This window comes from Somniosus microcephalus, chromosome 7, assembly GCF_052327205.1.
Source record: "Somniosus microcephalus isolate GS21.2 chromosome 7, FLI_Smic_1.0, whole genome shotgun sequence".
NCBI classification, from domain to species: domain Eukaryota; kingdom Metazoa; phylum Chordata; class Chondrichthyes; order Squaliformes; family Somniosidae; genus Somniosus; species Somniosus microcephalus.
This window is the reverse complement of record NC_140993.1, coordinates 7,334,788-7,357,835: the sequence shown is the minus strand read 5'-3', so window position 1 is coordinate 7,357,835 and position 23,048 is coordinate 7,334,788. Positions and strand designations below refer to the sequence as shown.

The 23,048-nt window shown below is 50.6% G+C and overlaps 1 protein-coding gene across 7 annotated transcripts in view; it reads left to right on the top strand.

Moving 5' to 3' along the window:
- Positions 1-23,048, top strand: part of atg9b (autophagy related 9B) — an 89,201-nt gene that overhangs the window by 22,978 nt on the left and 43,175 nt on the right. For all 7 annotated transcript variants that reach the window (XM_085992189.1, XM_085992184.1, XM_085992183.1 and 4 more), the window contains 2 exons: positions 4,031-4,093; positions 6,180-6,344. In XM_085992189.1, coding sequence (XP_085848315.1) covers positions 4,031-4,093; positions 6,180-6,344 — 228 coding nt within the window. The remainder of the gene's footprint in view (positions 1-4,030; positions 4,094-6,179; positions 6,345-23,048) is intronic.

Here is a 23,048-nt window from a genome sequence, read left to right as displayed (position 1 = left end):
ATTCAAGAAGGAGTTGGATATATTTCTTAAGGCTAAAGGGATCAAGGGATATGGGGAGAAGGCAGGGACAGGGTACTGAATTTGGATGATCAGCCATGATCTCGTTGAATGGCAGAGCAGGCTCGAGGGGCCGAATGGCCTATTCCTGCTCCTATCTTCTATGCTTCTATAAGCGATTCTGGACTTGGTGTGAGCCAAGTGCCGTCCCCCTGTCTGTTGTGCTTTCAGCAGCAAGTTCATCAAACGCCAGTCAACCTCAAAAAAGCTCTCAGCCTGGCGGGGTCAGGGGTCAGGCCTGTGTATAGGGCAATGGGAGGGCTAATCCATTCACCCTTGGTACGGGGAGGGGAGGGGCAGGCCTGTGGTACCATTCTGGTAAATCTCCTCTGCACCCTCTCCAAGATCTTCACATTCATCCTAAAGTCTGGTCCCCAGAACTGGACACAATACTCCAGCTGAGGCTGAACCAGATGATTAAAGTTCGCTGAAACTTTAGGAACCAGTTTGCAATGGCACATCTTTAATTAGGTTTACTGAAGTGATTAAACTGACCATTACTTTCAGGTCAGTCTTAGTTCAACAGTCAAACGTCACTGCTTCTAAATTGACTTGGACTTCTCTGCTTAACCAGCAAAGGCTAATGGTTAACATTACTACAAAATAAACAGAAATCATCAATAGTATAACATTAGTAGGCATCAGTCCGATTAGCACTTTACTTACATTGCTTACATCAGTTTGACACTTCTGATTTTTTTTTATTAGTTTATGGGATGTGGGCGTCGCTGGCAAGGCCAGCATTTATTGCCCATCCCTAATTACCCTCGAAGGTGGTGGTGAGCCGCCGCCTTGAACTGCTGCAGTCCGTGTGGTGAAGGTGCTCCCACAGTGCTGTTAGGGAGGGAGTTCCAGGATTTTGACCCAGTGACGAAGGAACGGCCGATATATTTCCAAGTCAGGATGATGTGTGACTTGGAGGGGAACTTGGAGGTGGTGGTGTTCCCATGCGCCTGCTGCCCTTGTCCTTCTAGGTGGTAGAGGTCGCGGGTTTGGGAGGTGCTGCCGAAGAAGCCTTGGCGAGTTGCTGCAGTGCATCTTGTAGATGGTGCACACTGCAGCCACGGTGCGCCAGTGGTGGAGGGTGATTACAGGCATCAACTTTATAGAAATGGAACATTTCAGGATAGTGGGTTTTACAGGCTGTGCATCAATGAACAAATTAATAGTTTTCCATTTTTTTGGCGCTTTATTCAGGGTAAAGTATTCCAGAGTGCAATGAATGCTGCTGTGACAAATTGGCTGATTTAGTCTTTGTCACTGTTGAATACCTGCCAGTCCCACACCAAAGTGGCTGACTCTTAACTGCCCCATGAAGAGACCTAGCAAGACTCTCGGTTGTATCAAATCGTGAGAAAGAAAACAAGAATAAAACTGGATGGACCACTCAGCTGCGACCTAGCCATCGAATCGGGACCCAACGATGGCACACCCAGCCCAGTCAACCCTGCAAAGTCCTCCTCACTAATATCCGGGGACTGGTGCCAAGGTTGGGAGAGCTGTCCCACGGATTAGTCAAGCAACAGGCTGACGTAGTTCTGATTCTGTGAGTATGCCTGTCACCCATCACCTCGGACTCCTCCATCTCCATGCCTGGGTATGTCCTGTCCCACCGGCAGGACAGACCCACCAGAGGTGGGGGCACAGTGGTGCACAGCTGGGGAAGGGGGCTGGCCTTGGGAGTCCTCAACATCGAGTCCGGACTCCATTAAGTCTCATGGCTTCAGGTCAAACATGGACAAGGAAACCTCTTGCTGATTACCACCTACTCTCTCTTGTCAGCTGATGAATCAGTGCTCCTCCATGTTGACCACCACTTGGAGGAAGCACTGAGGGTAGCAAGGGCACAGAATGTACTCTGGGTGGGGGATTTCAATGTCCATCACCAAGAGTGGCTCGGTAGCACCACTACTGACCGAGCTGGCCGAGTCCTGAAGGACATAACTGCCAGATTGGGCCTGCGACAGGTGGTGAGAGAACCAACACGAGGGGAAAAACCTACTTGACCTCATCCTCGCCACTCTCCCTGTTGCAGATGCATCTGTCCATGAAAGCATTGGTGGGAATAGTCATTGTGGAGACCAAGTTCTTTCTTCACACTGAGGACGTACTCCATTGTGTGGCACTTATCATCGTGCTATTGAAACATATAAGATTGTGAAGGGGCTTGATCGGGTGGATGCGGTGAGGATGTTCCCAATGATGGGTGAAACTAGAACTAGGGGGCATAACCTTAGAATAAGGGGCTGCTCCTTCAAAACTGAGATGAGGAGAAACTTCTTCACTCAGAGGGTGGTAGGTTTGTGGAATTTGCTGCCCCAGAAAGCTGTGGAAGCTACATCATTAAATAAATTTAAAACAGAAATAGATAGTTTCCTAGAAGTAAAGAGAATTAAGGGTTACGGGGAGCGGGCAGGAAATTGGACATGAGTCTAGGTTCGGAATGGTCATGGCCCTGTGGGTAGTGGAGCGGGCCCAGGGGCCGTGTAGCCTGGTTCTGCTCCTACTTCTTGTGTTCTAATTCTGTTAGATTTCAGGAGATGGTTTTATTCCTGTTCCTGGCTGGGGTGGAGATCGCCTTTACAGAAGGTAAGTACTGTAGAAAATATAGGGACAGAGTGATCTCCTGGACGAGTTTCGATCGCCTAGATGGGTCGGAGAGGAATTTCCCAGATTTTTTTCTCCCAAATTGGCTATTTTTTTTAAAATCTGGTTTTTCGCCTCTCCCGGGAGATCACATGGGTTCGGGTGGGATGGAGAGTGATAGTAGATTTGAGGTTAGGATCAGATCAGCCATGATTTTATTGAATGGTGGAGCAGGCTCGAGGGGCCGATTGGCCTACTCCTGCTCCTATTTCTTATGTTCTTATGTAAGTAGGATAGATTAAAAACAGATCTAGCAGCGAAGGCTGAAGTATTAGCAACCATCTTCAGCCAGAAGGGCCGAATGGATGATCCTTCTCGGCCTCTTCCTGATTCTCCACCATCACAGCTGCAAGCTGTTCCTGTACAGCTACAACACTGGCATACACCTGACAATGTGGAAAATTGCCCAGACATGTCCTGTCCACAAAAAGCAGGACAAATCCAATCCGGTCAATTATCGCCCCATCAGCCTACTCTCAATCATCAGCAAAGTGATAGAAGGTGTCGTCAACAGTGCTATCAAGCGCCACCTGCTCACCAGTGCTCAATTTGGGTTCCACCAGGACCACTCGGCTCCAGACCTCGTTACAGACTTGGTCCAAACATGGACAAAGGAGCTGAATTCCAGAGGTGAGGTGGGAGTGACCGCCCTTGACGTTAAGGCAACATTCGACTGAGTGTGGCATCAAGGAACCCAAGTAAAACATGCCCTTGGGGATTGGGGGGAAAACTGTCCAGTGACTGGAGTCATACCGAGCACAAGGAAGATGGTGGTGGTCGTTGGAGGCGAATCCCCCACTATCAACATCCTAGGGGTTGCCATTGACCAGAAACTCAACTTTCAGCCACATAAATGCCGTGGCTACTAGTGCGGGTCAGATGCTGGGTATTCTGCAGTGAGTGACTCCCCAAAGCTTCTCCATCACCTACAAGGCACAAATCAGAAGTGTGATCAAATACTCTCCACTTGCCTGGATGAGTTCAGGCTGAAAGAATACAAGCTCGACACCATCCAGGACAAAATAGCCTGCTTGATTGGCACCCCAACCACCACCTTGAACACCCACTCCCTCCACCAGCGGCGCACAGTGTCTGCAGTGTGTACCATCTACAAGATGCACAACAATTAGGGATGGACAATAAATGCTGGCCTTGCCAGCAATGGCCACATCCAGAGAGTAAATATTTTTAAACAGGTACCGTAGTATAGTATTTAATGGGGTGTCCAGGCAGGGGGGCGTCTGGGTGGCGGGAGGTGTCTGCGTGGCGCGGTGTCTGCAGACCTACTGCCACAACAATAAGACATCCCTTAACTTCTTCTCCACATTTATCATTTCCACCAGAAGAATGGCTTTGCCTGCATGATGCTTTCTGAATTCTTCGAGCTGGTGTAAGTATATTCTTGTTAAAACCCTTGTTCTCCCAGACACAAGTTAAATATTGTGAGCAAGGCGTGTTCAGACAGTTAGATACAGAGTAAAGCTCCCTCTACACTGTCCCATCAAACACTCCCAGGGCAGGTACAGCACGGGTTAGATACAGAGTAAAGCTCCCTCTACACTGTCCCATCAAACACTCCCAGGTCAGGTACAGCACGGGTTAGATACAGAGTAAAGCTCCCTCTACACTGTCCCATCAAACACTCCCAGGGCAGGTACAGCACGGGTTAGATACAGAGTAAAGCTCCCGCTACACTGTCCCATCAAACACTCCCAGGGCAGGTACAGCATGGGTTAGATACAGAGTAAAGCTCCCTCTACACTGTCCCATCAAACACTCCCAGGGCAGGTACAGCACGGGTTAGATACAGAGTAAAGCTCCCTCTACACTGTCCCATCAAACACTCCCAGGGCAGGTACAGCACAGGTTAGATACAGAGTAAAGCTCCCTCTACACTGTCCCATCAAACACTCCCAGGTCAGGTACAGCGCGGGTTAGATACAGAGTAAAGCTCCCTCTACATTGTCCCATCAAACACTCCCAGGGCAGGTACAGCACGGGTTAGATACAGAGTAAAGCTCCCTCTACACTGTCCCATCAAACACTCCCAGGGCAGGTACAGCACGGGTTAGATACAGAGTAAAGCTCCCTCTACACTGTCCCATCAAACACTCCCAGGGCAGGTACAGCACGGGTTAGATACAGAGTAAAGCTCCCTCTACACTGTCCCATCAAACACTCCCAGGGCAGGTACAGCACGGGTTAGATACAGAGTAAAGCTCCCTCTACACTGTCCCATCAAACACTCCCAGGGCAGGTACAGCATGGGTTAGATACAGAGTAAAGCTCCCTCTACACTGTCCCATCAAACACTCCCAGGGTAGCTACATGGCGTTAGATCCCTGTTTTGAGGGATAAATATTGGCCAGGATATCAGGGATAACTCCTCTGCTTCCTCTTTGAAATAGTACCATGGGATGTTTTACATCCACCTGAGAGCAGATGGGGCCTCGGTTTAAAGTCTCATCCAAAAGACAGCACCTCTGACAGTGCAGCACGCCCTCAGTACTGCCCCTCTGACAGTGCAGCACTCCCTCAGTGCTGTCCCTCCGACAGTGCGGCGCTCCCTCAGTGCTGCCCCTCCGACAGTGCGGCGCTCCCTCAGTACCGCCCCTCCGACAGTGCGGCGCTCCCTCAGTACCGCCCCTCCCACAGTGCGGCGCTCCCTCAGTACCGCCCCTCCCACAGTGCGGCGCTCCCTCAGTACCGCCCTTCCGACAGTGCGGCGCTCCCTCAGTACCGCCCCTCCGACAGTGTGGCGCTCCCTCAGTGCCGTCCCTCCGACAGTGCGGCGCTCCCTCAGTGCCGCCCCTCCGACAGTGCGGCGCTCCCTCAGTGCCGCCCCTCCGACAGTGCGGCGCTCCCTCAGTGCCGCCCCTCCGACAGTGCGGCGCTCCCTCAGTGCCGCCCCTCCGACAGTGCGGCGCTCCCTCAGTGCCGCCCCTCCGACAGTGCGGCGCTCCCTCAGTGCCGCCCCTCCGACAGTGCGGCGCTCCCTCAGTGCCGCCCCTCCGACAGTGCGGCGCTCCCTCAGTGCCGCCCCTCCGACAGTGCGGCGCTCCCTCAGTGCCGCCCCTCCGACAGTGCGGCGCTCCCTCAGTGCCGCCCCTCCGACAGTGCGGCGCTCCCTCAGTGCCGCCCCTCCGACAGTGCGGCGCTCCCTCAGTGCCGCCCCTCCGACAGTGCGGCGCTCCCTCAGTACTGCACAGGAGTGTCGGCCTAGATTTGTGTGCTCGGGTCTGTGGAGTGGGACCTGAACCCACGGCCTTTGACTGAGGCAGAAGTACGACCAACTGAGGCACAGCGGACAGATACAGAGTAAAGCTCCCTCTACACTCTAAACCCATACCCTAGCAAGAGTCCGTGCTTTTAGGAGAGGCCGTGAGAGAATTTGAATCTAGGATTGGGAATGTTGGAGGTGGTTTGTTGTTATACCGGAGTTTCATGCTGAGCTCTCTCCCTCTCCTATATTTCAGGCAGTTCTTGTTTGTTGTCCTATTCACTACTTTCCTATTCAACTGCGTGGAATACGATGTGCTGTTTGCAAATAGGTTTATAAATCACACCGGCTCCAGACACCCGGAGAGGAATAAAGTCACTCTGCCTGATGCGATTCTACCCACTGAGGAATGCACTGCAAGGTGAGAGCTGTCACTGGGCAGGGGGGTGGGCGGCAGAGGAGCTGAACCAAACTGGTACACAAATCCATCAACCCCGTTAGTTTATATATTGGCCCAAAATCTGGTGTCGACGTAGCGCTGAGGCTTAACCGCGCTCGCCGTTATTTATGTGTAAATGCCGCAGCCGCTTCAGGCGATGGCAGATGCGCGGTTAAACAACGGAAATCGAGACGTTGTTGCGGAAGATGCGCCGCTCCACCGTTAGCTTTGCAAAAACGGCATCTCACTGTCTGGCTCCCCATTGAAATGCACTGAGTGACGTGAACATTAGGAGCAGGAGCAGGCCAGACGGCCCCTCGAGCCCGCTCTGCCACCCGGCCCCTCGAGCCCGCTCGGCCACTCGGGCCCGCTCCGCCACTCGGGCCCACTCCGCCACACGGCCCCTCGAGCCCGCTCCGCCACCCGGCCCCTCGAGCCCACCCGGCCCCTCGAGCCCGCCCCGGCCCCTCGAGCCTGCTCCGCCATTCAGTGAGACCATGGCTGATCTTCGACCTCAACTCCACTTCCCCGCCTGATCCCCATATCCCTTGATTCCCTGAATATCCAAAAATCTATCGATCTCTGTCTTGAATAAGACTCACCACAGAAAGTTAAGTCAAGTCATAACAAGTGTAAGTACCCTTTTACTGATAAGTGTAAATGTCAGTTAACCTCAAACTTATTACAAGTCTGGAGCCTCATTCCTTCAGGTTTTAGTTGTTGGAGAGTTTTTAAAAATTGAAATTTCTGTCTCTCTTTTTCTCTCTCAATCCAATCTTTCTTTCCCTCTCTTTATTTCTCTTTCTCTACCTGATTTGAAATTGAATTCTCTCCTGAATGGCCTGGCTCTGATTTTAAGGTTATGTTTCCTTGCCCTAGACTCTCCCACCAGCGGAAAAAGTTTCTCTCTATCTACCTTATCAATTCCTTTCAAAATACTAAAAACCTCATCAGATCACCCCTTAACCTTCTATATTCCAGGGAACACAAGCCTAATTTATGTAATATCGCCTCATAATCTAACCCTTGGAGTCCTGGTCACATTCTGGTGAATCTGCACTGCCCTCCTTCCCAAGGCCATTATATCCTTTCTAAGGTGCAGTGGCCAGAACTGCACACAGTGCTCCAGGTGTGATCTAACCAGAGCTTTGTATATCTGTAGCAAAACCTCCCCTTTATATTTATTCCATAGGCTTCAACTTTGCTGGCAAGCCTATTATGTCATCGCCTTTTGGAAATCCATGTACACTATGTCAACCGCATTACCCTCATCAACCCTCTCTGTTACCTCATCAAAAAACTCAATCAAGTTGGTTAAACACGATTTGCCTTTAACAAATCCGTGCTGGCTTCACTTTATTAATCCACACTTGTCCAAGTGGCTGTTAAATTTTCTCCGGATTATCTATGGAGGCAGAGGGTATGGCTGAGGTACTGAAAGAGTAATTTGCTACTGGAAGCGCCCCCCCCTCTCCTCTTGGGGCGCTGCGAGGGAATATCGATATAATTGGGATTACGGAAACATAGCTCCAGGGTGACCAAGGCTGGGAACTCAACATCCAGGGGTATTCAATATTCAGGAAAGACAGGCAAAAAGGAAAAGGAGGTGGGGTAGCATTGCTGGTTAAAGAGGAGATTAACACAATAGTAAGGAAGGATATTAGCTCTGATGATGTGGAATCTGTATGGGTAGAGCTGAGAAATACCAAGGGGCAGAAAACATTAGTGGGAATTGTATACAGACCCCCAAACAGTAATGCTGAGGTTGGGGATGGCATTAAACGGGAAATTAGAGACGCGTGCAATAAGGGCACAGCAGTTATCATGGGTGACTTTAATCTACATATAGATTGGGCTAACCAAATTAGTAACAATACTGTGGAGGAGGAATTCCTGGAGTGTATATGGGATGGTTTCCTGGACCAATATGTCGAGGAACCAACTAGAGATCAGGCCATCTTAGACTGGGTATTATGTAATGAGAGAGGATTAATTAGCAATCTTGTGCGAGGCCTCTTGGGGCGGAGCGATCATAATATGATAGAATTCTTCAGTAAGATGGAGAGTGAAGTACTTGACTCAGAGACTAGGGTCCTGAATTTAAATAAAGGAAACTACGATGGTATGAGGCGCGAGTTGGCTAGGATGGATTGGGGAACGTTACTTAAAGGGTTGACGGTGGATAGGCAATGGCAAACATTTAAAGATCGCATGGATGAACTACAGAATTTGTTCATCCCTGTTTGGCATAAAAATAAAACAAAAAAGGTGACTCAACCGTGGCGAACAAGGGAAATTAGGGATAGCATAAGATCCAAGGAGAGGACATATAAATTGGCCAGAAAAAGCAGCAAACCTGAGGATTGGGAACAGTTTAGGATTCAGCAAAGGAGGACAAAGGGATTAATTAAGAGGGGGAACATAGAATATAAGAGTAAGCTTGCCGGGAACATCATAACTGACTAAAAGCTTCGATAGATATGTGAAGAGAAAAAGATTGGTGAAGTCAAGCGTAGGTCCCTTGCAGTCAGAATCAGGGGAATTTATAATGGGGAACAAAGAAATGGCAGACTAATTAAATATATATAATTGCAAAATACTGCGAATGCTGGAAATCTGAAATAACAACAGAAAATGCTGGAAATACTCAGCAGGCCAGGCAGCATCCGTGGAGAGAGAAACAGAGTTAACGTTTCAGGTCTGGGACCCTTCATCAGAACTGGAAAAAGCTGGAGATGTAACAGATATTAAGCAGGTGCAGAGACGGGGGGGTGGTTAGGAGGGGAGGAAGGAATAGAAAGAACATCCTGTACTTTTGTAAGAGGCAGGAAAGATAAAATGTTGCAAATGGGAATGGCAAAAATCATACTGCATGAAAAATGAGGGCAGGGATAATTATCTGAAATTGTTGAACTCAATGTTGAGTCCGGCAGGCTGCAAAGTGCCCAATCGAAAGATGAGGTGCTGTTCCTCGAGCTTACATTGAGCTTCATTGGAACAATGCAATAGCCCGAGGACTCAGAGATCAGAGATATACACTCCTCAACACCTCCTCTCTGGTGAAGAAGGCCCAGCAGCGCCTATATTTCTTGAGGAGGCTGAAGGGATGTAATCTGTCACCCCCGATCCTCTCTAACTTCTACCGCTGCACTATAGAGAGCATCCTGACAAACTGTATCACGGTATGGTACGGCGGCTGTAGCTCCCATGACCGGAAAGCCCTGCAGCGGGTAGTCAAAACTGCCCAACGCATTACCGGCACCCGGCTACCGACCATAGAGCATATATATCAGAAACGCTGCCTACGGAGGGCACGGACCATCATCAAAGACCCTACCCACCCCAGCCACAGTCTGTTCGCCCTCCTACCATCTGGAAGACGCTACAGATGCATTCGCACCCGTACGACCAGATTTAGGAACAGCTTCTTTCCCAGGGCTGTCATCCTACTGAACTCCACAAATAAACACTAAAGCCTGCACATCTGCCGATGCACTTTATTCACTTTATTATGGTCATATTTATGCTAATATATATGTACAAATGTATGTTGAAATGTTTAAGTGTCCTAATCCAAATTGTACACTCTCGGGAGCCGCAAGCCTACATTTCGTTGTACTGCACTTGTGCACTAACAATGACAATAAAAGTTGATTTGATTTGAAGTGACAGGTGACCGGAAGCTCAGGGTCACCCTTACGGACTGAACGGAGGTGTTCCGCAAAGTGGTCGCCCAATCTGCATTTGGTCTCCCCAATGTAGAGGAGACCGCATCGTGAGCAGCGAATACAGTATATTAAATTGCAAGAAGTACAAGTAAATCGCTGTTTCACCTGGAAGGGGTGTTTGGGGCCCTGGACAGTGGGAAGGGAGGAGGTAAAAGGGCATGTGTTGCATCTCTTGCGCTTGCACGGGAAGGTGCCAGGTGAAGGAGCAGGGCTGTTGGGGTGATTGAGGAGTGGACCAGGGTGTCGCGGAGGGAGCGGTCCCTTCGGAATGCTGAAAGGGGAGGTGAGGGGAAGATGTGTTTGGTGGTGGGATACTTTGGTTCTGTCTTCACAAGGGAGGACACAAATAACCTCCCAGAGATGTCGGGGAACATAGGGTCTAATGAGAGGGAGGAACTGAATGAAATCAGTATTTGTAGGGAAATGGTGTTAGGGAAATTGACGGGATTGAAGGCCGATAAATCCCCAGGGCCTGATAATCTACATCCTAGGGTACTTAAGGAAGTGGCCCTAGAAATAGTAGATGCATTGCTGGTCATCTTCCAAAATTCTATAGACTCTGGAACAGTTCCCATGGATTGGAGGGTAGCTAATGTTACCACACTATTCAAAAAAGGTGGTAGAGAGAAAACGGGGAATTATAGACCGGTAAGCCTGACATCGGTAGTGGGGAAAATGCTAGAGTCCATTATAAAAGATGTAATAGCAGAGCACTTGGAAAACAGCGACAGGATTGGACAAAGTCAACATGGATTTACAAAAGGTAAATCGTGCTTGACTAATCTACTGGAATTTTTTGAGGATGTAACTGGTAGAATAGATAAGGGAGAACCAATGGATGTGGTGTATTTGGACTTTCAGAAGGCTTTCGATAAGGTCCCGCACAAGAGATTAGCGTGTAAAGTTAAGGCACATGGGATTGGGGGTAAGGTACTGACTTGGATAGAGAACTGGTTGACAGACAGGAAGCAAAGAGTTGGAATAAACGGGTCTTTTTCCGAGTGGCAGGCAGTGACTAGTGGGGTACCGCAGGGATCGGTGCTAGGACCTGTGAACACTACAGCTTTACATTAACACAACCCGAGCTCCGAGATTTGGTCGGGTCTCATTGCCCGAAGTCAGGACTTCCACCCGAGGTTAGATTTTCCTTCAAGCGGATGATACATTTAATTTACTGTTCACAATATATATTCATGATCTAGACAAGGGAACTAGATGTAATATCTCCAAGTTTGCAGACGACACAAAGCTGGGTGGGCGTGTGTGCTGTGAGGAGGATGCCAACAAACTCCAGTATGATTTGGACAGGTTGGGTGATTGGGCAGATGCACGGCAGATGCAGTATAATCTGGATAAATGCGAGGTTATCCACTTTGGTGGCTAAAACAGGAAGGCAGATTATTATCTGAATGGCAACAAGACCTGGGTGTCCTTGTGCACCAGTCGCTGAAGGTAGGCATGCAGGTGCAGCAGGCGGCTAAGAAGGCAAATGGTATGTTCGAGTACAGGAGCAAGGATGTCTTGCTGCAGTTGTACAGGGCCTTGGTGAGACCACACCTTGAGTATTGTGTGCAGTTTTGGTCGCCTTATCTGAGGAAGGATGTTCTTGCCATGGAGGGAGTGCAGCGAAGATTCACCAGACTGATACCTGGGATGGCAGGAATGACGTATGAGGAGAGATTGGGTTTATACTCGCTGGAGTTTAGAAGAATGAGAGGGGATCTCATTGAAACTTATAAAATTCTATCAGGACTAGACAGACTAGATGCAGGAAGGCTGTTCCCGATGGCGGGGGAGTCCAGAACCAGGGGTCACAGTCAAAGGATAAGGGGTAAGCCATTTAGGACAGGGATGAGGAGGAATTTCTTCACCCAGAGAGTGGTGAACCTGTGGAATTCTCTACCACAGAAGACAGTTGAGGCCAACTTAATAAATATATTCACGAAGGAGTTAGATATATTTCTTAAGGCTAAAGGGATCAAGGGATATGGGGAGATGGCAGGGACAGGGTACTGAATTTGGATGATCAGCCATGATCTCATTGAATGGCGGAGCAGGCTTGAGGGGCCGAATGGCCTACTCCTGCTCCTATCTTCTATGTTTACGTGCCGCGGTATTGCAGGTCTTCTGAATCCTCTTGTCAGATCGGACACCTGCCCTGGAGAAAAGCCTCTGCGGGGGGAGAATTCCACTTTCTGGAGAACCTCCGCCCGCTGAAATCCCTTAGAAATCTTACGCCTGGTAAAAGCAGGAGTAAGGCCTGCTTTTACCAGCATAAGAGTTTTAAAAAAAGTAGAGCTATTAAAAAAGGTAAGTTTATTTTTAGCCCTGTAAAAAATGTTAAATATTTTTTTCAAAAAATAAAATTTTTGTTTAAAATATTTAATTTAATGTAATTTTAACTCATTTTAAAAAGGTGATTTAAAAAAAAATGTATTTGATATTTTGATGTCTTTTTTCAGTGATCTCCATTCATACTTTTGACCGGTCTATCTGGACTATCTGTCAAAAGTATGAAGGGAGATTCCCTTCTCCCATTGGCTCGCCTGGCCCACGCGATTCCACAGACGCTTGCAAACCGCCTGCGCCCCTGGGATACGTGGGCCCTGCGCATTTCGACTGTGGACAGGCCCAGGATCGGAAATGGCCGCACCTCGGGAGCCCTCCGGTAAGAGCGTAGATTTTTTCCCGATAGGAGGCATCAGCACGCAGGGAGCCTCCGATCGGAAATTACGGGCCAATGACTTAGATGAAGGGACCAAGTGCAATTTATCCAAGTTTGCTGACAATGCAAAGCTAGGTTGGAAAGCACGACGTCTGTCTGCGGCTTTTCAACACCTGTCAGTGAAACAAAGGAAAGGATTTATAAACTCTTTCTCAGCTGTATTTCACTGGGTGTGTTACAGCGAGGACTGTGGATCATCTGTTTATAGAAAAACCTTCTGAGCCAGCTCCCTTTTTCTGTATGTCTCTATCTCTCTTCCTCTCTCTCTACCCCTCTCTCACTTCCCCATATCTCTCTCCCTCTTCCCCCATTCTTTCTCCTACTTCTTTCCTTGTCTCTCTTTTCCCACACTCTCTCTCCTATCTCTCCCTGTCTGTCTCTCTCCCTTTCCCTCTCCCTGTCTGTCCCTCTCCCTGTCTGTCCCTCCCCCTGTCTGTCCCTCTCGCTCCCCGTCTGTCCCTCTCGCTCCCCCCCTCCCCGCCTGTCCCTCTCGCTCCCCCCCTCCCCGCCTGGCTCCCCGCCTGTCCCTCTCGCTCCCCCCCTCCCCGCCTGTCCCTCTCACTCCCCGCCTGTCCCTCTCACTCCCCGCCTGTCCCTCTCACTCCCCGCCTGGCTCCCCGCCTGTCCCTCTCGCTCCCCCCCCCTCCCCGCCTGGCTCCCCGCCTGTCCCTCTCGCTCCCCCCCTGTCTGTCCCTCTCCCCGTCTGTCTGTCTGTCCCTCTCCCTGTCTGTCTGTCCCTCTTCCTCTCCCTGTCTGTCCCTCTTCCTCTCCCTGTCTTGCCTCTCTCCCTGTCTTGTCTGTCTCCCTGTCTGTCTCGCTCTCTCCCTGTCTGTCTGTCTGTCGCTCTCTGTCTGTCTATCTGTTTGTCTGTCTGTATCTCTCTGCCTGGGGACTTCTGGAAATCACGTGTGAGCCTAGTCAGCGAGTGATGGGCTATCCGACTGCAGGAGACATTACACCAGACATCCAGGATCATGTATTTATCAGCAGGAGTCCCCAGAGAGAGGCCGAGTCCCTGGAGAGGGGCCTGGTTCCCCCCACCCCCCTGGGGAAGGGCACGCCATCCGCTGTCACTCTGGGGCTGCATGAATGTCAGAAGCTGTGAGGGAATCCTTATAGTGGGTGAGGGGGGGCGCGGGGTGTCCATGTACTCTGATGTTTACTGAACTGTTTTGCTGTGTTGTAACCTAATAAGGTGGATCACTGGCAGGTCATGGGACAGTTGCTGTGTTTGCAGCATCGGGTTGGCTAATCGCTACTCTGCAGGCACTTACTTCAAGGCCCCACCTCTCCCATTCTGCACAGCACCGACTCACTGTGATCGACGGCCTCTGCTGGCTCCTGGCACTGGATCCGTCGTGGCAATTTTCTTTCATCAACTCTCCCCTGGTGTTATTCTTCACCCAGTCTAATCCCACACTCCCCTAACTCCCCGAACCTTTTAATATCCCACCCAGTCTAATCCCACTCTCCCCCTCACTCCCCACACCCTTTTAATATCCCACCCAGTCCAATCCCACTCTCCCCCTCACTCCCCACACCCTTTAATATCCCCCCCAGTCTAATCCCACTCTCCCCCTCACTCCCCACACCCTTTAATATCCCCCAGTCTAATCCCACTCTGCCCCCTCACTCCCCACACCCTTTAATATCCCACCCAGTCTAATCCCACTCTCCCCCTCACTCCCCACACCCTTTAATATCCCACCCAGTCCAATCCCACTCTGCCCCCTCACTCCCCACACCCTTTAATATCCCACCCAGTCTAATCCCACTCTCCTGCTCACTCCCCACACCCTTTAATATCCCACCCAGTCTAATCCCACTCTCCTCCTCACTCCCCACACCCTTTAATATCCCACCCAGTCTAATCCCACTCTCCCCCCTCACTCCCCACACCCTTTAACATCCCACCCAGTCTAATCCCACTCTCCCCCCTCACTCCCCATACCCTTTAATATCCCACCCAGTCTAATCCCACTCTCCCGCTCACTCCCTGTACCCTTTAATATCCCACCCAGTCGAATCCCACTCTCCCCCTCACTCCCCACACCCTTTAATATCCCACCCAGTCTAATCCCACTCTCCCCTCACTCCCCACACCCTTTAATATCCCACCCAGTCTAATCCCACTCTCCCTCTCACTCCCCACACCCTTTAATATCCCACCCAGTCCAATCCCACTCTCTTCCTCACTCCCCACACCCTTTAATATCCCACCCAGTCTAATCCCACTCTCCCCCCTCACTCCCCACACCATTTAATATCCCACCCAGTCTAATCCCACTCTCCCCCTCACTCCCCACACCCTTTAATATCCCACCCTGTCTAATCCCACTCTCCCCCCTCACTCCCCACACCATTTAATATCCCACCCAGTCTAATCCCACTCTCTTCCTCACTCCCCACACCCTTTAATATCCCACCCAGTCTAATCCCACTCTCCCCCCCTCACTCCCCACACCCTTTAATATCCCACCCAGTCTAATCCCACTCTCCCCCTCACTCCCCACACCCTTTAATATCCCACCCAGTCTAATCCCACTCTCCCCCCTCACTCCCCACACCATTTAATATCCCACCCAGTCTAATCCCACTCTCCCCCTCACTCCCCACACCCTTTAATATCCCACCCTGTCTAATCCCACTCTCCCTCTCACTGCCCACACTCTTTAATATCCCACCCAGTCTAATCCCACTCTCCTCCTCACTCCCCACACCCTTTTAATATCCCACCCAGTCTAATCCCACTCTCCTCCTCACTCCCCACACCCTTTAATATCCCACCCTGTCTAATCCCACTCTCCCCCTCACTCCCCACACCCTTTAATATCCCACCCTGTCTAATCCCACTCTCCCCCTCACTCCCCACACCCTTTAATATCCCACCCAGTCTAATCCCACTCTCCTCCTCACTCCCCACACCCTTTAATATCCCACCCAGTCTAATCCCACTCTCCTCCTCACTCCCCACACCCTTTAATATCCCATCCAGTCTAATCCCACTCTCCCCCTCACTCCCCACACCCTTTAATATCCCACCCAGTCTAATCCCACTCTCCTCCTCACTCCCCACACCCTTTAATATCCCACCCTGTCTAATCCCACTCTCCCCCTCACTCCCCACACCCTTTAATATCCCACCCAGTCTAATCCCACTCTCCTCCTCACTCCCCACACCCTTTAATATCCCACCCAGTCTAATCCCACTCTCCCCCTCACTCCCCACACCCTTTAATATCCCACCCAGTCTAATCCCACTCTCCCCCACTCCCCGTACCCTTTAATATCCCACCCAGTCTAATCCCACTCTCCCGCTCACTCCCCGCACCCTTTAATATCCCACCCAGTCTAACCCCACTCTCCCCCTCACTCCCCACACCCTTTAATATCCCACCCACTCTAATCCCACTCTCCCCCTCACTCCCCACACCCTTTAATATCCCACCCAGCCTAATCTCTCTCCCCCTCACCCCCCACACCCTTTAATATCCCACCCAGCCTAATCTCTCTCCCCCTCACTCCCCATACCCTTTAATATCCCACCCAGCCTAATCTCTCTCCCCCTCACTCCCCATACCCTTTAATATCCCACCCAGCCTAATCTCTCTCCCCCTCACTCCCCATACCCTTTAATATCCCACCCAGCCTAATCTCTCTCCTCCTCACTCCCCATACCCTTTAATATCCCACCCAGTCTAATCCCACTCTCGCTCACTCCCCACTCCCTTTAATATCCCACCCTGTCTAATCCCACTCTCCCCCTCATTCCCCACACCCTTTAATATCCCACCCAGTCTAATCCCACTCCCACTCACTCCCCACTCCCTTTAATATCCCACCCAGTCTAATCCCACTCTCCTGCTCACTCCCCACTCCCTTTTAATATCCCACCCAGTCTAATCCCACTCTCCCCTCACTCCCCGTACCCTTTAATATCCCACCCAGTCTAATCTCACTCTCCCCCTCACCCCCCACACCCTTTAATATCCCACCCAGTCTAATCCCACTCTCCTGCTCACTCCCCACTCCCTTTAATATCCCACCCAGTCTAATCCCACTCTCCTGCTCACTCCCCACTCCCTTTTAATATCCCACCCAGTCTAATCCCACTCTCCCCCTCACTCCCCACACCCTTTAATATCCCACCCAGTCTAATCTCACTCTCCCCCTCACCCCCCACACCCTTTAATATCCCACCCAGTCTAATCCCACTCTCGCTCACTCCCCACTCCCTTTAATATCCCACCCTGTCTAATCCCACTCTCCCCCTCATTCCCCACACCCTTTAATATCCCACCCAGTCTAATCCCACTCCCACTCACTCCCCACTCCCTTTAATATCCCACCCAGTCTAATCCCACTCTCCTGCTCACTCCCCACTCCCTTTTAATATCCCACCCAGTCTAATCCCACTCTCCCCTCACTCCCCGTACCCTTTAATATCCCACCCAGTCTAACCCCACTCTCCCGCTCACACCCCATACCCTTTAGTATCCCACCCAGTCTAATAATTATATTACCGTTTTTTTCTGTACTGTACACTGGGCAGTGTTACTGGAAGTAAAGGGAATATACTCTTGATTTTGTACTGTACACTGGGACAGTGTGCTCCTTCTCCCTCCGCCCCCCGCTCCGTCCCCCCTCCTGCCCTCCGCATGTCTCTCTTCCCTGCCCTGCCCCTCCTCATCTCCGCCCCTCCTCCCCATAAACTTAAAATTTGGGGGAATATTGCCCAGCGCAGATCCTTGTGGGACACCACTAGTCACTTTCTTCCAATTTGAGTCCGTACCCATTATCCCTATTTGCTGTCTTCCATCGCCTAACCAATCTCCTAACCAGGTCAATCGTTTTCCTTGGATTCCGTGAGCTTTCATTTTAGCTAAGAGTCTGTTATGTGGAACATAAGATAAGAACATAAGAAATAGGAGCAGGAATAGGCTACTTGGCCCCTCGAGCCTGCTCTGCCATTCAATAAGACCATGGCTGATCTTGGGCTTAAAGCCACTTCCCTGCCCGCTCCCCATAACCCTTCACTCCCTTATCTTGCAATAATCTGTCTAACATTATCGAATGCCTTCCGGAAGTCCATATAAACTAAATCCGTAGACATTCCCCTGTCTACTACTTTAGTGACCGCCTCAAAAAATTCAATTATGTTTGTTGATGGGGGGGGGGGTGAGGCCATGGAGGGATTTGAAAACAAGGATTCAAAACTCAGCTGCCCGTGTCCTAACTCGTACCAAGTCCCGATCACCCATCGCCCCCGTGCTCGCTGACCTACATTGGCTCCCGGTTAAGCAACACCTCGATTTCAAAATTCTCATCCTTGTTTACAAATCCCTCCCTGGCCTCGCCCCTCCCTATCTCTGTAATCTCCTGCAGCCCCACAACCCCCCTGAGATACCTGCGCTCCTCTAATTCTGCCCTCTTGAGCATCCTTGATTATAATCGCTCAACCATTGGCGGCCGTGCCTTCTGTTGCCTCGGCCCTCAGCTCTGGAATTCCCTCCCGAAACCTCTCCGCCTCTCTACCTCACTTTCCTCTTTTCAGACGCTCCTTAAAACCGACCTCTTTGGCCAAACTTTTGGTCACAATGCCCTAATTTCTCCTTATGTGGCTCGGTGTCAAATTTTTTCTCTTATAATACTCCTGTGAAGCGCCTTGGAACATTTTACTATGTTAAAGGTGCTATATAAATACAAGTTGTTGTTGTTGTTGGACATAACCTACCCTTTACAACTCCATGTGGCTCTCTCTCTAATCAGCTCAAATTTCTCTAAGTGCTCAGTCACTCTGTCCTTAATGATGGATTCCAATAACTTCCCCACAACAGATGTTAGACTAACAGGTCTATAATTTCCTGGTTTCCCTCGCTCACTTTTCTTAAATCTAATGCTGGCCGAGGGGCAGAGGAGAGGCCGGGTCACTACGTCTGCCTGCGGCTTTTCAACACCTGTCGGAATGAAACAAAGGAAAGGATTTTCCAGGTGAAACAGCGATTTACTTGTACTTCTTGCAATCCAGTACACTGTATTCGCTGCTCACGATGCGGTCTCCTCTGCATTGGGGAGACCAAACGCAGATTGGGTGACCGCTTTGCGGAACACCTCCGTTCAGTCCGTAAGGGTGACCCTGAGCTTCTGGTCGCCTGTCACTTTAGTTCTCCGCTCCACTCCCACTCTGACCTCGCCGTCCTCGGCCTCTTGCATTGTTCCAATGAAGCTCAACGTAAGCTCGAGGAACAGCACCTCATCTTTCAATTAGGCACTTGACAGTCTTCCGGACTCAACATCGAGTTCAACAATTTCAGACCATAACCTCGGCCCCTATCATTTTTTTTCTCCCTCTCACATGGCAGCTGTCAATCATTCTGCCATTGCCATTTACACCTCATCTAAAGTCATCTTTTGTTTCTTAACTTGTCCCATTACCATCCCCTTTTGCCTCGCACCATCATCCCTTTTGTCTCTGAATCTCTCCTGCCTTCCATCCTATCACAGGCCTTCCCTTTTGTCCTTTCCTCCCCTCCCCCCTTTCCCGGCCCCTACACTTGCTTAAAAACCTGTTCCATCTCCAACTTTTTCCAGTTCTGACGAAGGGTCATCGACCTGAAACGTTAACTCTGTTTCTCTCTCTACAGATGCTGCCTGACCCGCTGAGTATTTCCAGCATTTTCTATTTTTATTTCAGATTTCCAGCATCCGCAGTATTTTGCTTTTGTATATCTGAAAGAATTTATAAACTCTTTCTCAGCTGTATTTCACTGGGTGTGTTACAACAAGGGCTGTGAATCATCTGTTTATAGAAAAACCTTCTGAGCCATCTCCCTTTTTCTTTTTTCTGTATGTCCCTATCTCTCCTCCTCCTCTCTCTCTACCCCTCTCACTAGATTGGATAGAGGATTGGCTAACTAGAAAACAGAGAGTTGGGATAAATGGGTCATTTTCAGGTTGGCAATCTGTAACTAGTGGGGTGCCACAGGGATCAGTGCTGGGGCCTCAACTATTTACAATCTATATTAATGACTTGGGTGAAGGGACCGAGTGTACTGTAGCCAAATTTGCTGATGATACAAAGATAGGTGGGAAAGCAAGTTGTGAGGAGGACACAAAGAATCTGCAAAGGGACATAGAGAGGTTCAGTGAGTGGGCGAGAATTTGGCAGATGGAGTATAATGTGGGAAAATGTGAGGTTATCTACTTTGGTAGGAAGAATAGAAAAGAAAAATAATATTTAAATGGAGAAAGACTACAGAATGCGGCGGTACAGAGGGATTTGGGTGTCCTCGTATATGAAACACAAAAAGTTAACATGCAGGTGCAGCAAGTAATTAGGAAGGTAAATGGCATGTTGGCCTTTATTTCAAGGGGGATGGAGTATAAAAGTAGGGAAGTCCTGCTACAACTGTACAGGGCGTTGGTGAGACCACACCTGGAGTACTGCGTACAGTTTTGGTCTCCTTATTTAAGGAGGGATATACTTGAATTGAAGGCAGTTTAGAGAAGGTTCACTAGGTTGGTTCCAGAGATGAAGGGGTTGTCTTATGAGGAAAGGTTGAGCAGGTTGGACCTATACTCATTGGAATTTAGAAGAATGAAAGAGGATCTTATTGAAACACATAAGATTCTGAGGGGGTTGGACAGGATGTCATGAATCTTATCATGACTCATGAAGTAACACTGGGCGGCCAGCTGGTGGCGCCGTCCAAGGAGTATAAATACTCGGGCGTGGGCCCAGCTTGCTCAGGATGTTTCTGTAACCAGGAACTAGTGATGTAACTAGAATCTCATGGTTGTGAAACAGTTGATTAAAGCCTTGTTTTATACTCAAACCAAGTGCTTAGTAGTCTTTTTACATCACAGGGTAGATGCTGAGAGGATGTTTCCCCTCGTGAGGGAATCTAGAACTAGGGGGCATAGTCTCAGAATAAGGGGTCGCCCATTTAAGACGGAGATGAGGAGGAATTTCTTCTCTCAGAGGGTCGTGAATCTTTGGAATACTTTACCCCAGAGAGCTGTGGAGGCGGGGTCATTGACTATATTCAAGGCTGAGAGAGACAGATATTTGAGCAACAGGTGAGGCGAGGGTTATGGGGAGCGGGCAGGGAAGTGGAGTTGAGGCCAAAATCAGATCAGCCATGGTCTCATTAAATGGCGGAGCAGGCTCGAGGGGCCGAATCTTTCCCGTATCTCTCTCCCTCTCCCCCATTCTTCTCCTTCTGTCTCTTTCCTTGTGTCTTTCGCTCTTTTCCCACGCTCTCTCTCCTATCTCTCCCTGTCTATCTCTCTCTATTCCCCCAATCCCCCTCTCCTTATCTTTTGCCACTTCCTCAGTCATTCTCATTCCCTTTCTTTCCCCCTCTTACTCTATTGACCCCTCTAGCTCTCCTTCCCACTCTCTCCCTCTCTCCTCCCCTCACCCCTCATTCATTCTGATTCTCTCCCTCTCTTTTTCTTTCTCTTCCTCTCTCTGTTGCCCTCCCCGCACCCGTGTGTTAACTCCATGCGTTACGTTTCCATGGGGACTTCTGGAAATCATGTGTGAGCCTAGCCAGCGAGTGATGGGCTATCCGACTGTAGGAGACATTACATCAGACATCCAGGATCATGTATTTATCAGCAGGAGTCCCCAGAGAGAGGCCGAGTCCCTGGAGAGGGGCCTGGTTCCCCCCACCCCCCTGGGGAAGGGCACGCCATCCGCTGTCACTCTGGGGCTGCATGAATGTCAGAAGCTGTGAGGGGATCCTTATACTGGGAGGGGGGGGAGCGGGGTGTGCATGTACTCTGATGTTTACTGAACTGTTTTGCTGTGTTGTAACCTAATAAGGTGGATCACTGGCAGGTCACGGGACAGTTGCTGTGTTTGCAGCATCGGGTTGGCTAATCGCTACTCTGCAGGCACTTACTTCAAGGCCCCACCTCTCCCATTCTGCACAGCACCGACTCACTGTGATCGACGGCCTCTGCTGGCTCCTGGCTGCAGCACTGGCTCTGTCGTGGCAATTTTCTTTCATCAACTCTCCCCTGGTGTTAGTCTTCACCCAGTCTAATCCCACTCTCCTGCTCACTCCCTGAACCTTTTAATATCCCACCCAGTCTAATCCCACTCTCCCCTCACTTCCCACACCCTTTAATATCCCCCCAGTCTAATCCCACTCTCCCCCTCACTCCCCACACCCTTTAATATCCCCCCAGTCTAATCCCACTCTCCCCCTCACTCCCCACACCCTTTAATATCCCCCCAGTCTAATCCCACTCTCCCCCTCACTCCCCGCACTCTTTAATATCCCACCCAGTCTAATCCCACTCTCCCCCTCACTCCCCGCACTCTTTAATATCCCACCCAGTCTAATCCCACTCTCCCCTCACTCCCCACACCCTTTAATATCCCCCCAGTCTAATCCCACTCTCCCCCTCACTCCCCGCACCCTTTAATATCCCTCCCAGTCTAATCCCACTTTCCCCCTCACTCCCCACACCCTTTAATATCCCACCCAGTCTAATCCCACTCTCCTGCTCATTCCACACACCCTTTAATATCCCACCCAGTCTAATCACACGGCCCAGTTCCTGATGGCTGCAATGTCACAACGTCATAACGTAAGTCACAGGGAGATCATGGCAACCATCTCCGTGTTGGCAGCAGATCGTGTTGGGTGATAACTGCTCCGAGGGTCTCCTGTTCCCTTCCTCTGACTCATTCTCTGCTGTAGCCTGGTTATAACGCCCCTCCGTCTCCCCTCCTCCACTCCCTCAGTACTGCCCCACCGACAGTGCGGCGTTCCCTCAGTACTGCCCCTCCGACAGTGCACCGCTCCCTCAGTACTGCCCCTCTGACAGTGCGGCGCTCCCTCAGTACTGCCCCTCCGACAGTGCGGCGCTCCTTCAATACCGCCCCTCTGACAGTGCGCCGCTCCCTCAGTACTGCCCCTCCGACAGTGCGCCGCTCCTTCAGTACCACCCCTCCGACAGTGCGCCGCTCCTTCAGTACCGCCCCTCCGACAGTGCGCCGCTCCCTCAGTACCGCCCCTCCGACAGTGCGGCGCTCCCTCAGTACCGCCCCTCCGACAGTGCGCCGCTCCCTCAGTACCGCCCCTCTGACAGTGCGGCGCTCCCTCAGTACCGCCCCTCCGACAGTGCGGCGCGCCTTCGGTACCGCCCCTCCGACAGTACGGCGCTCCCTCAGTACCGCCCCTCCGACAGTGCGCCGCTCCCTCAGTACCGCCCCTC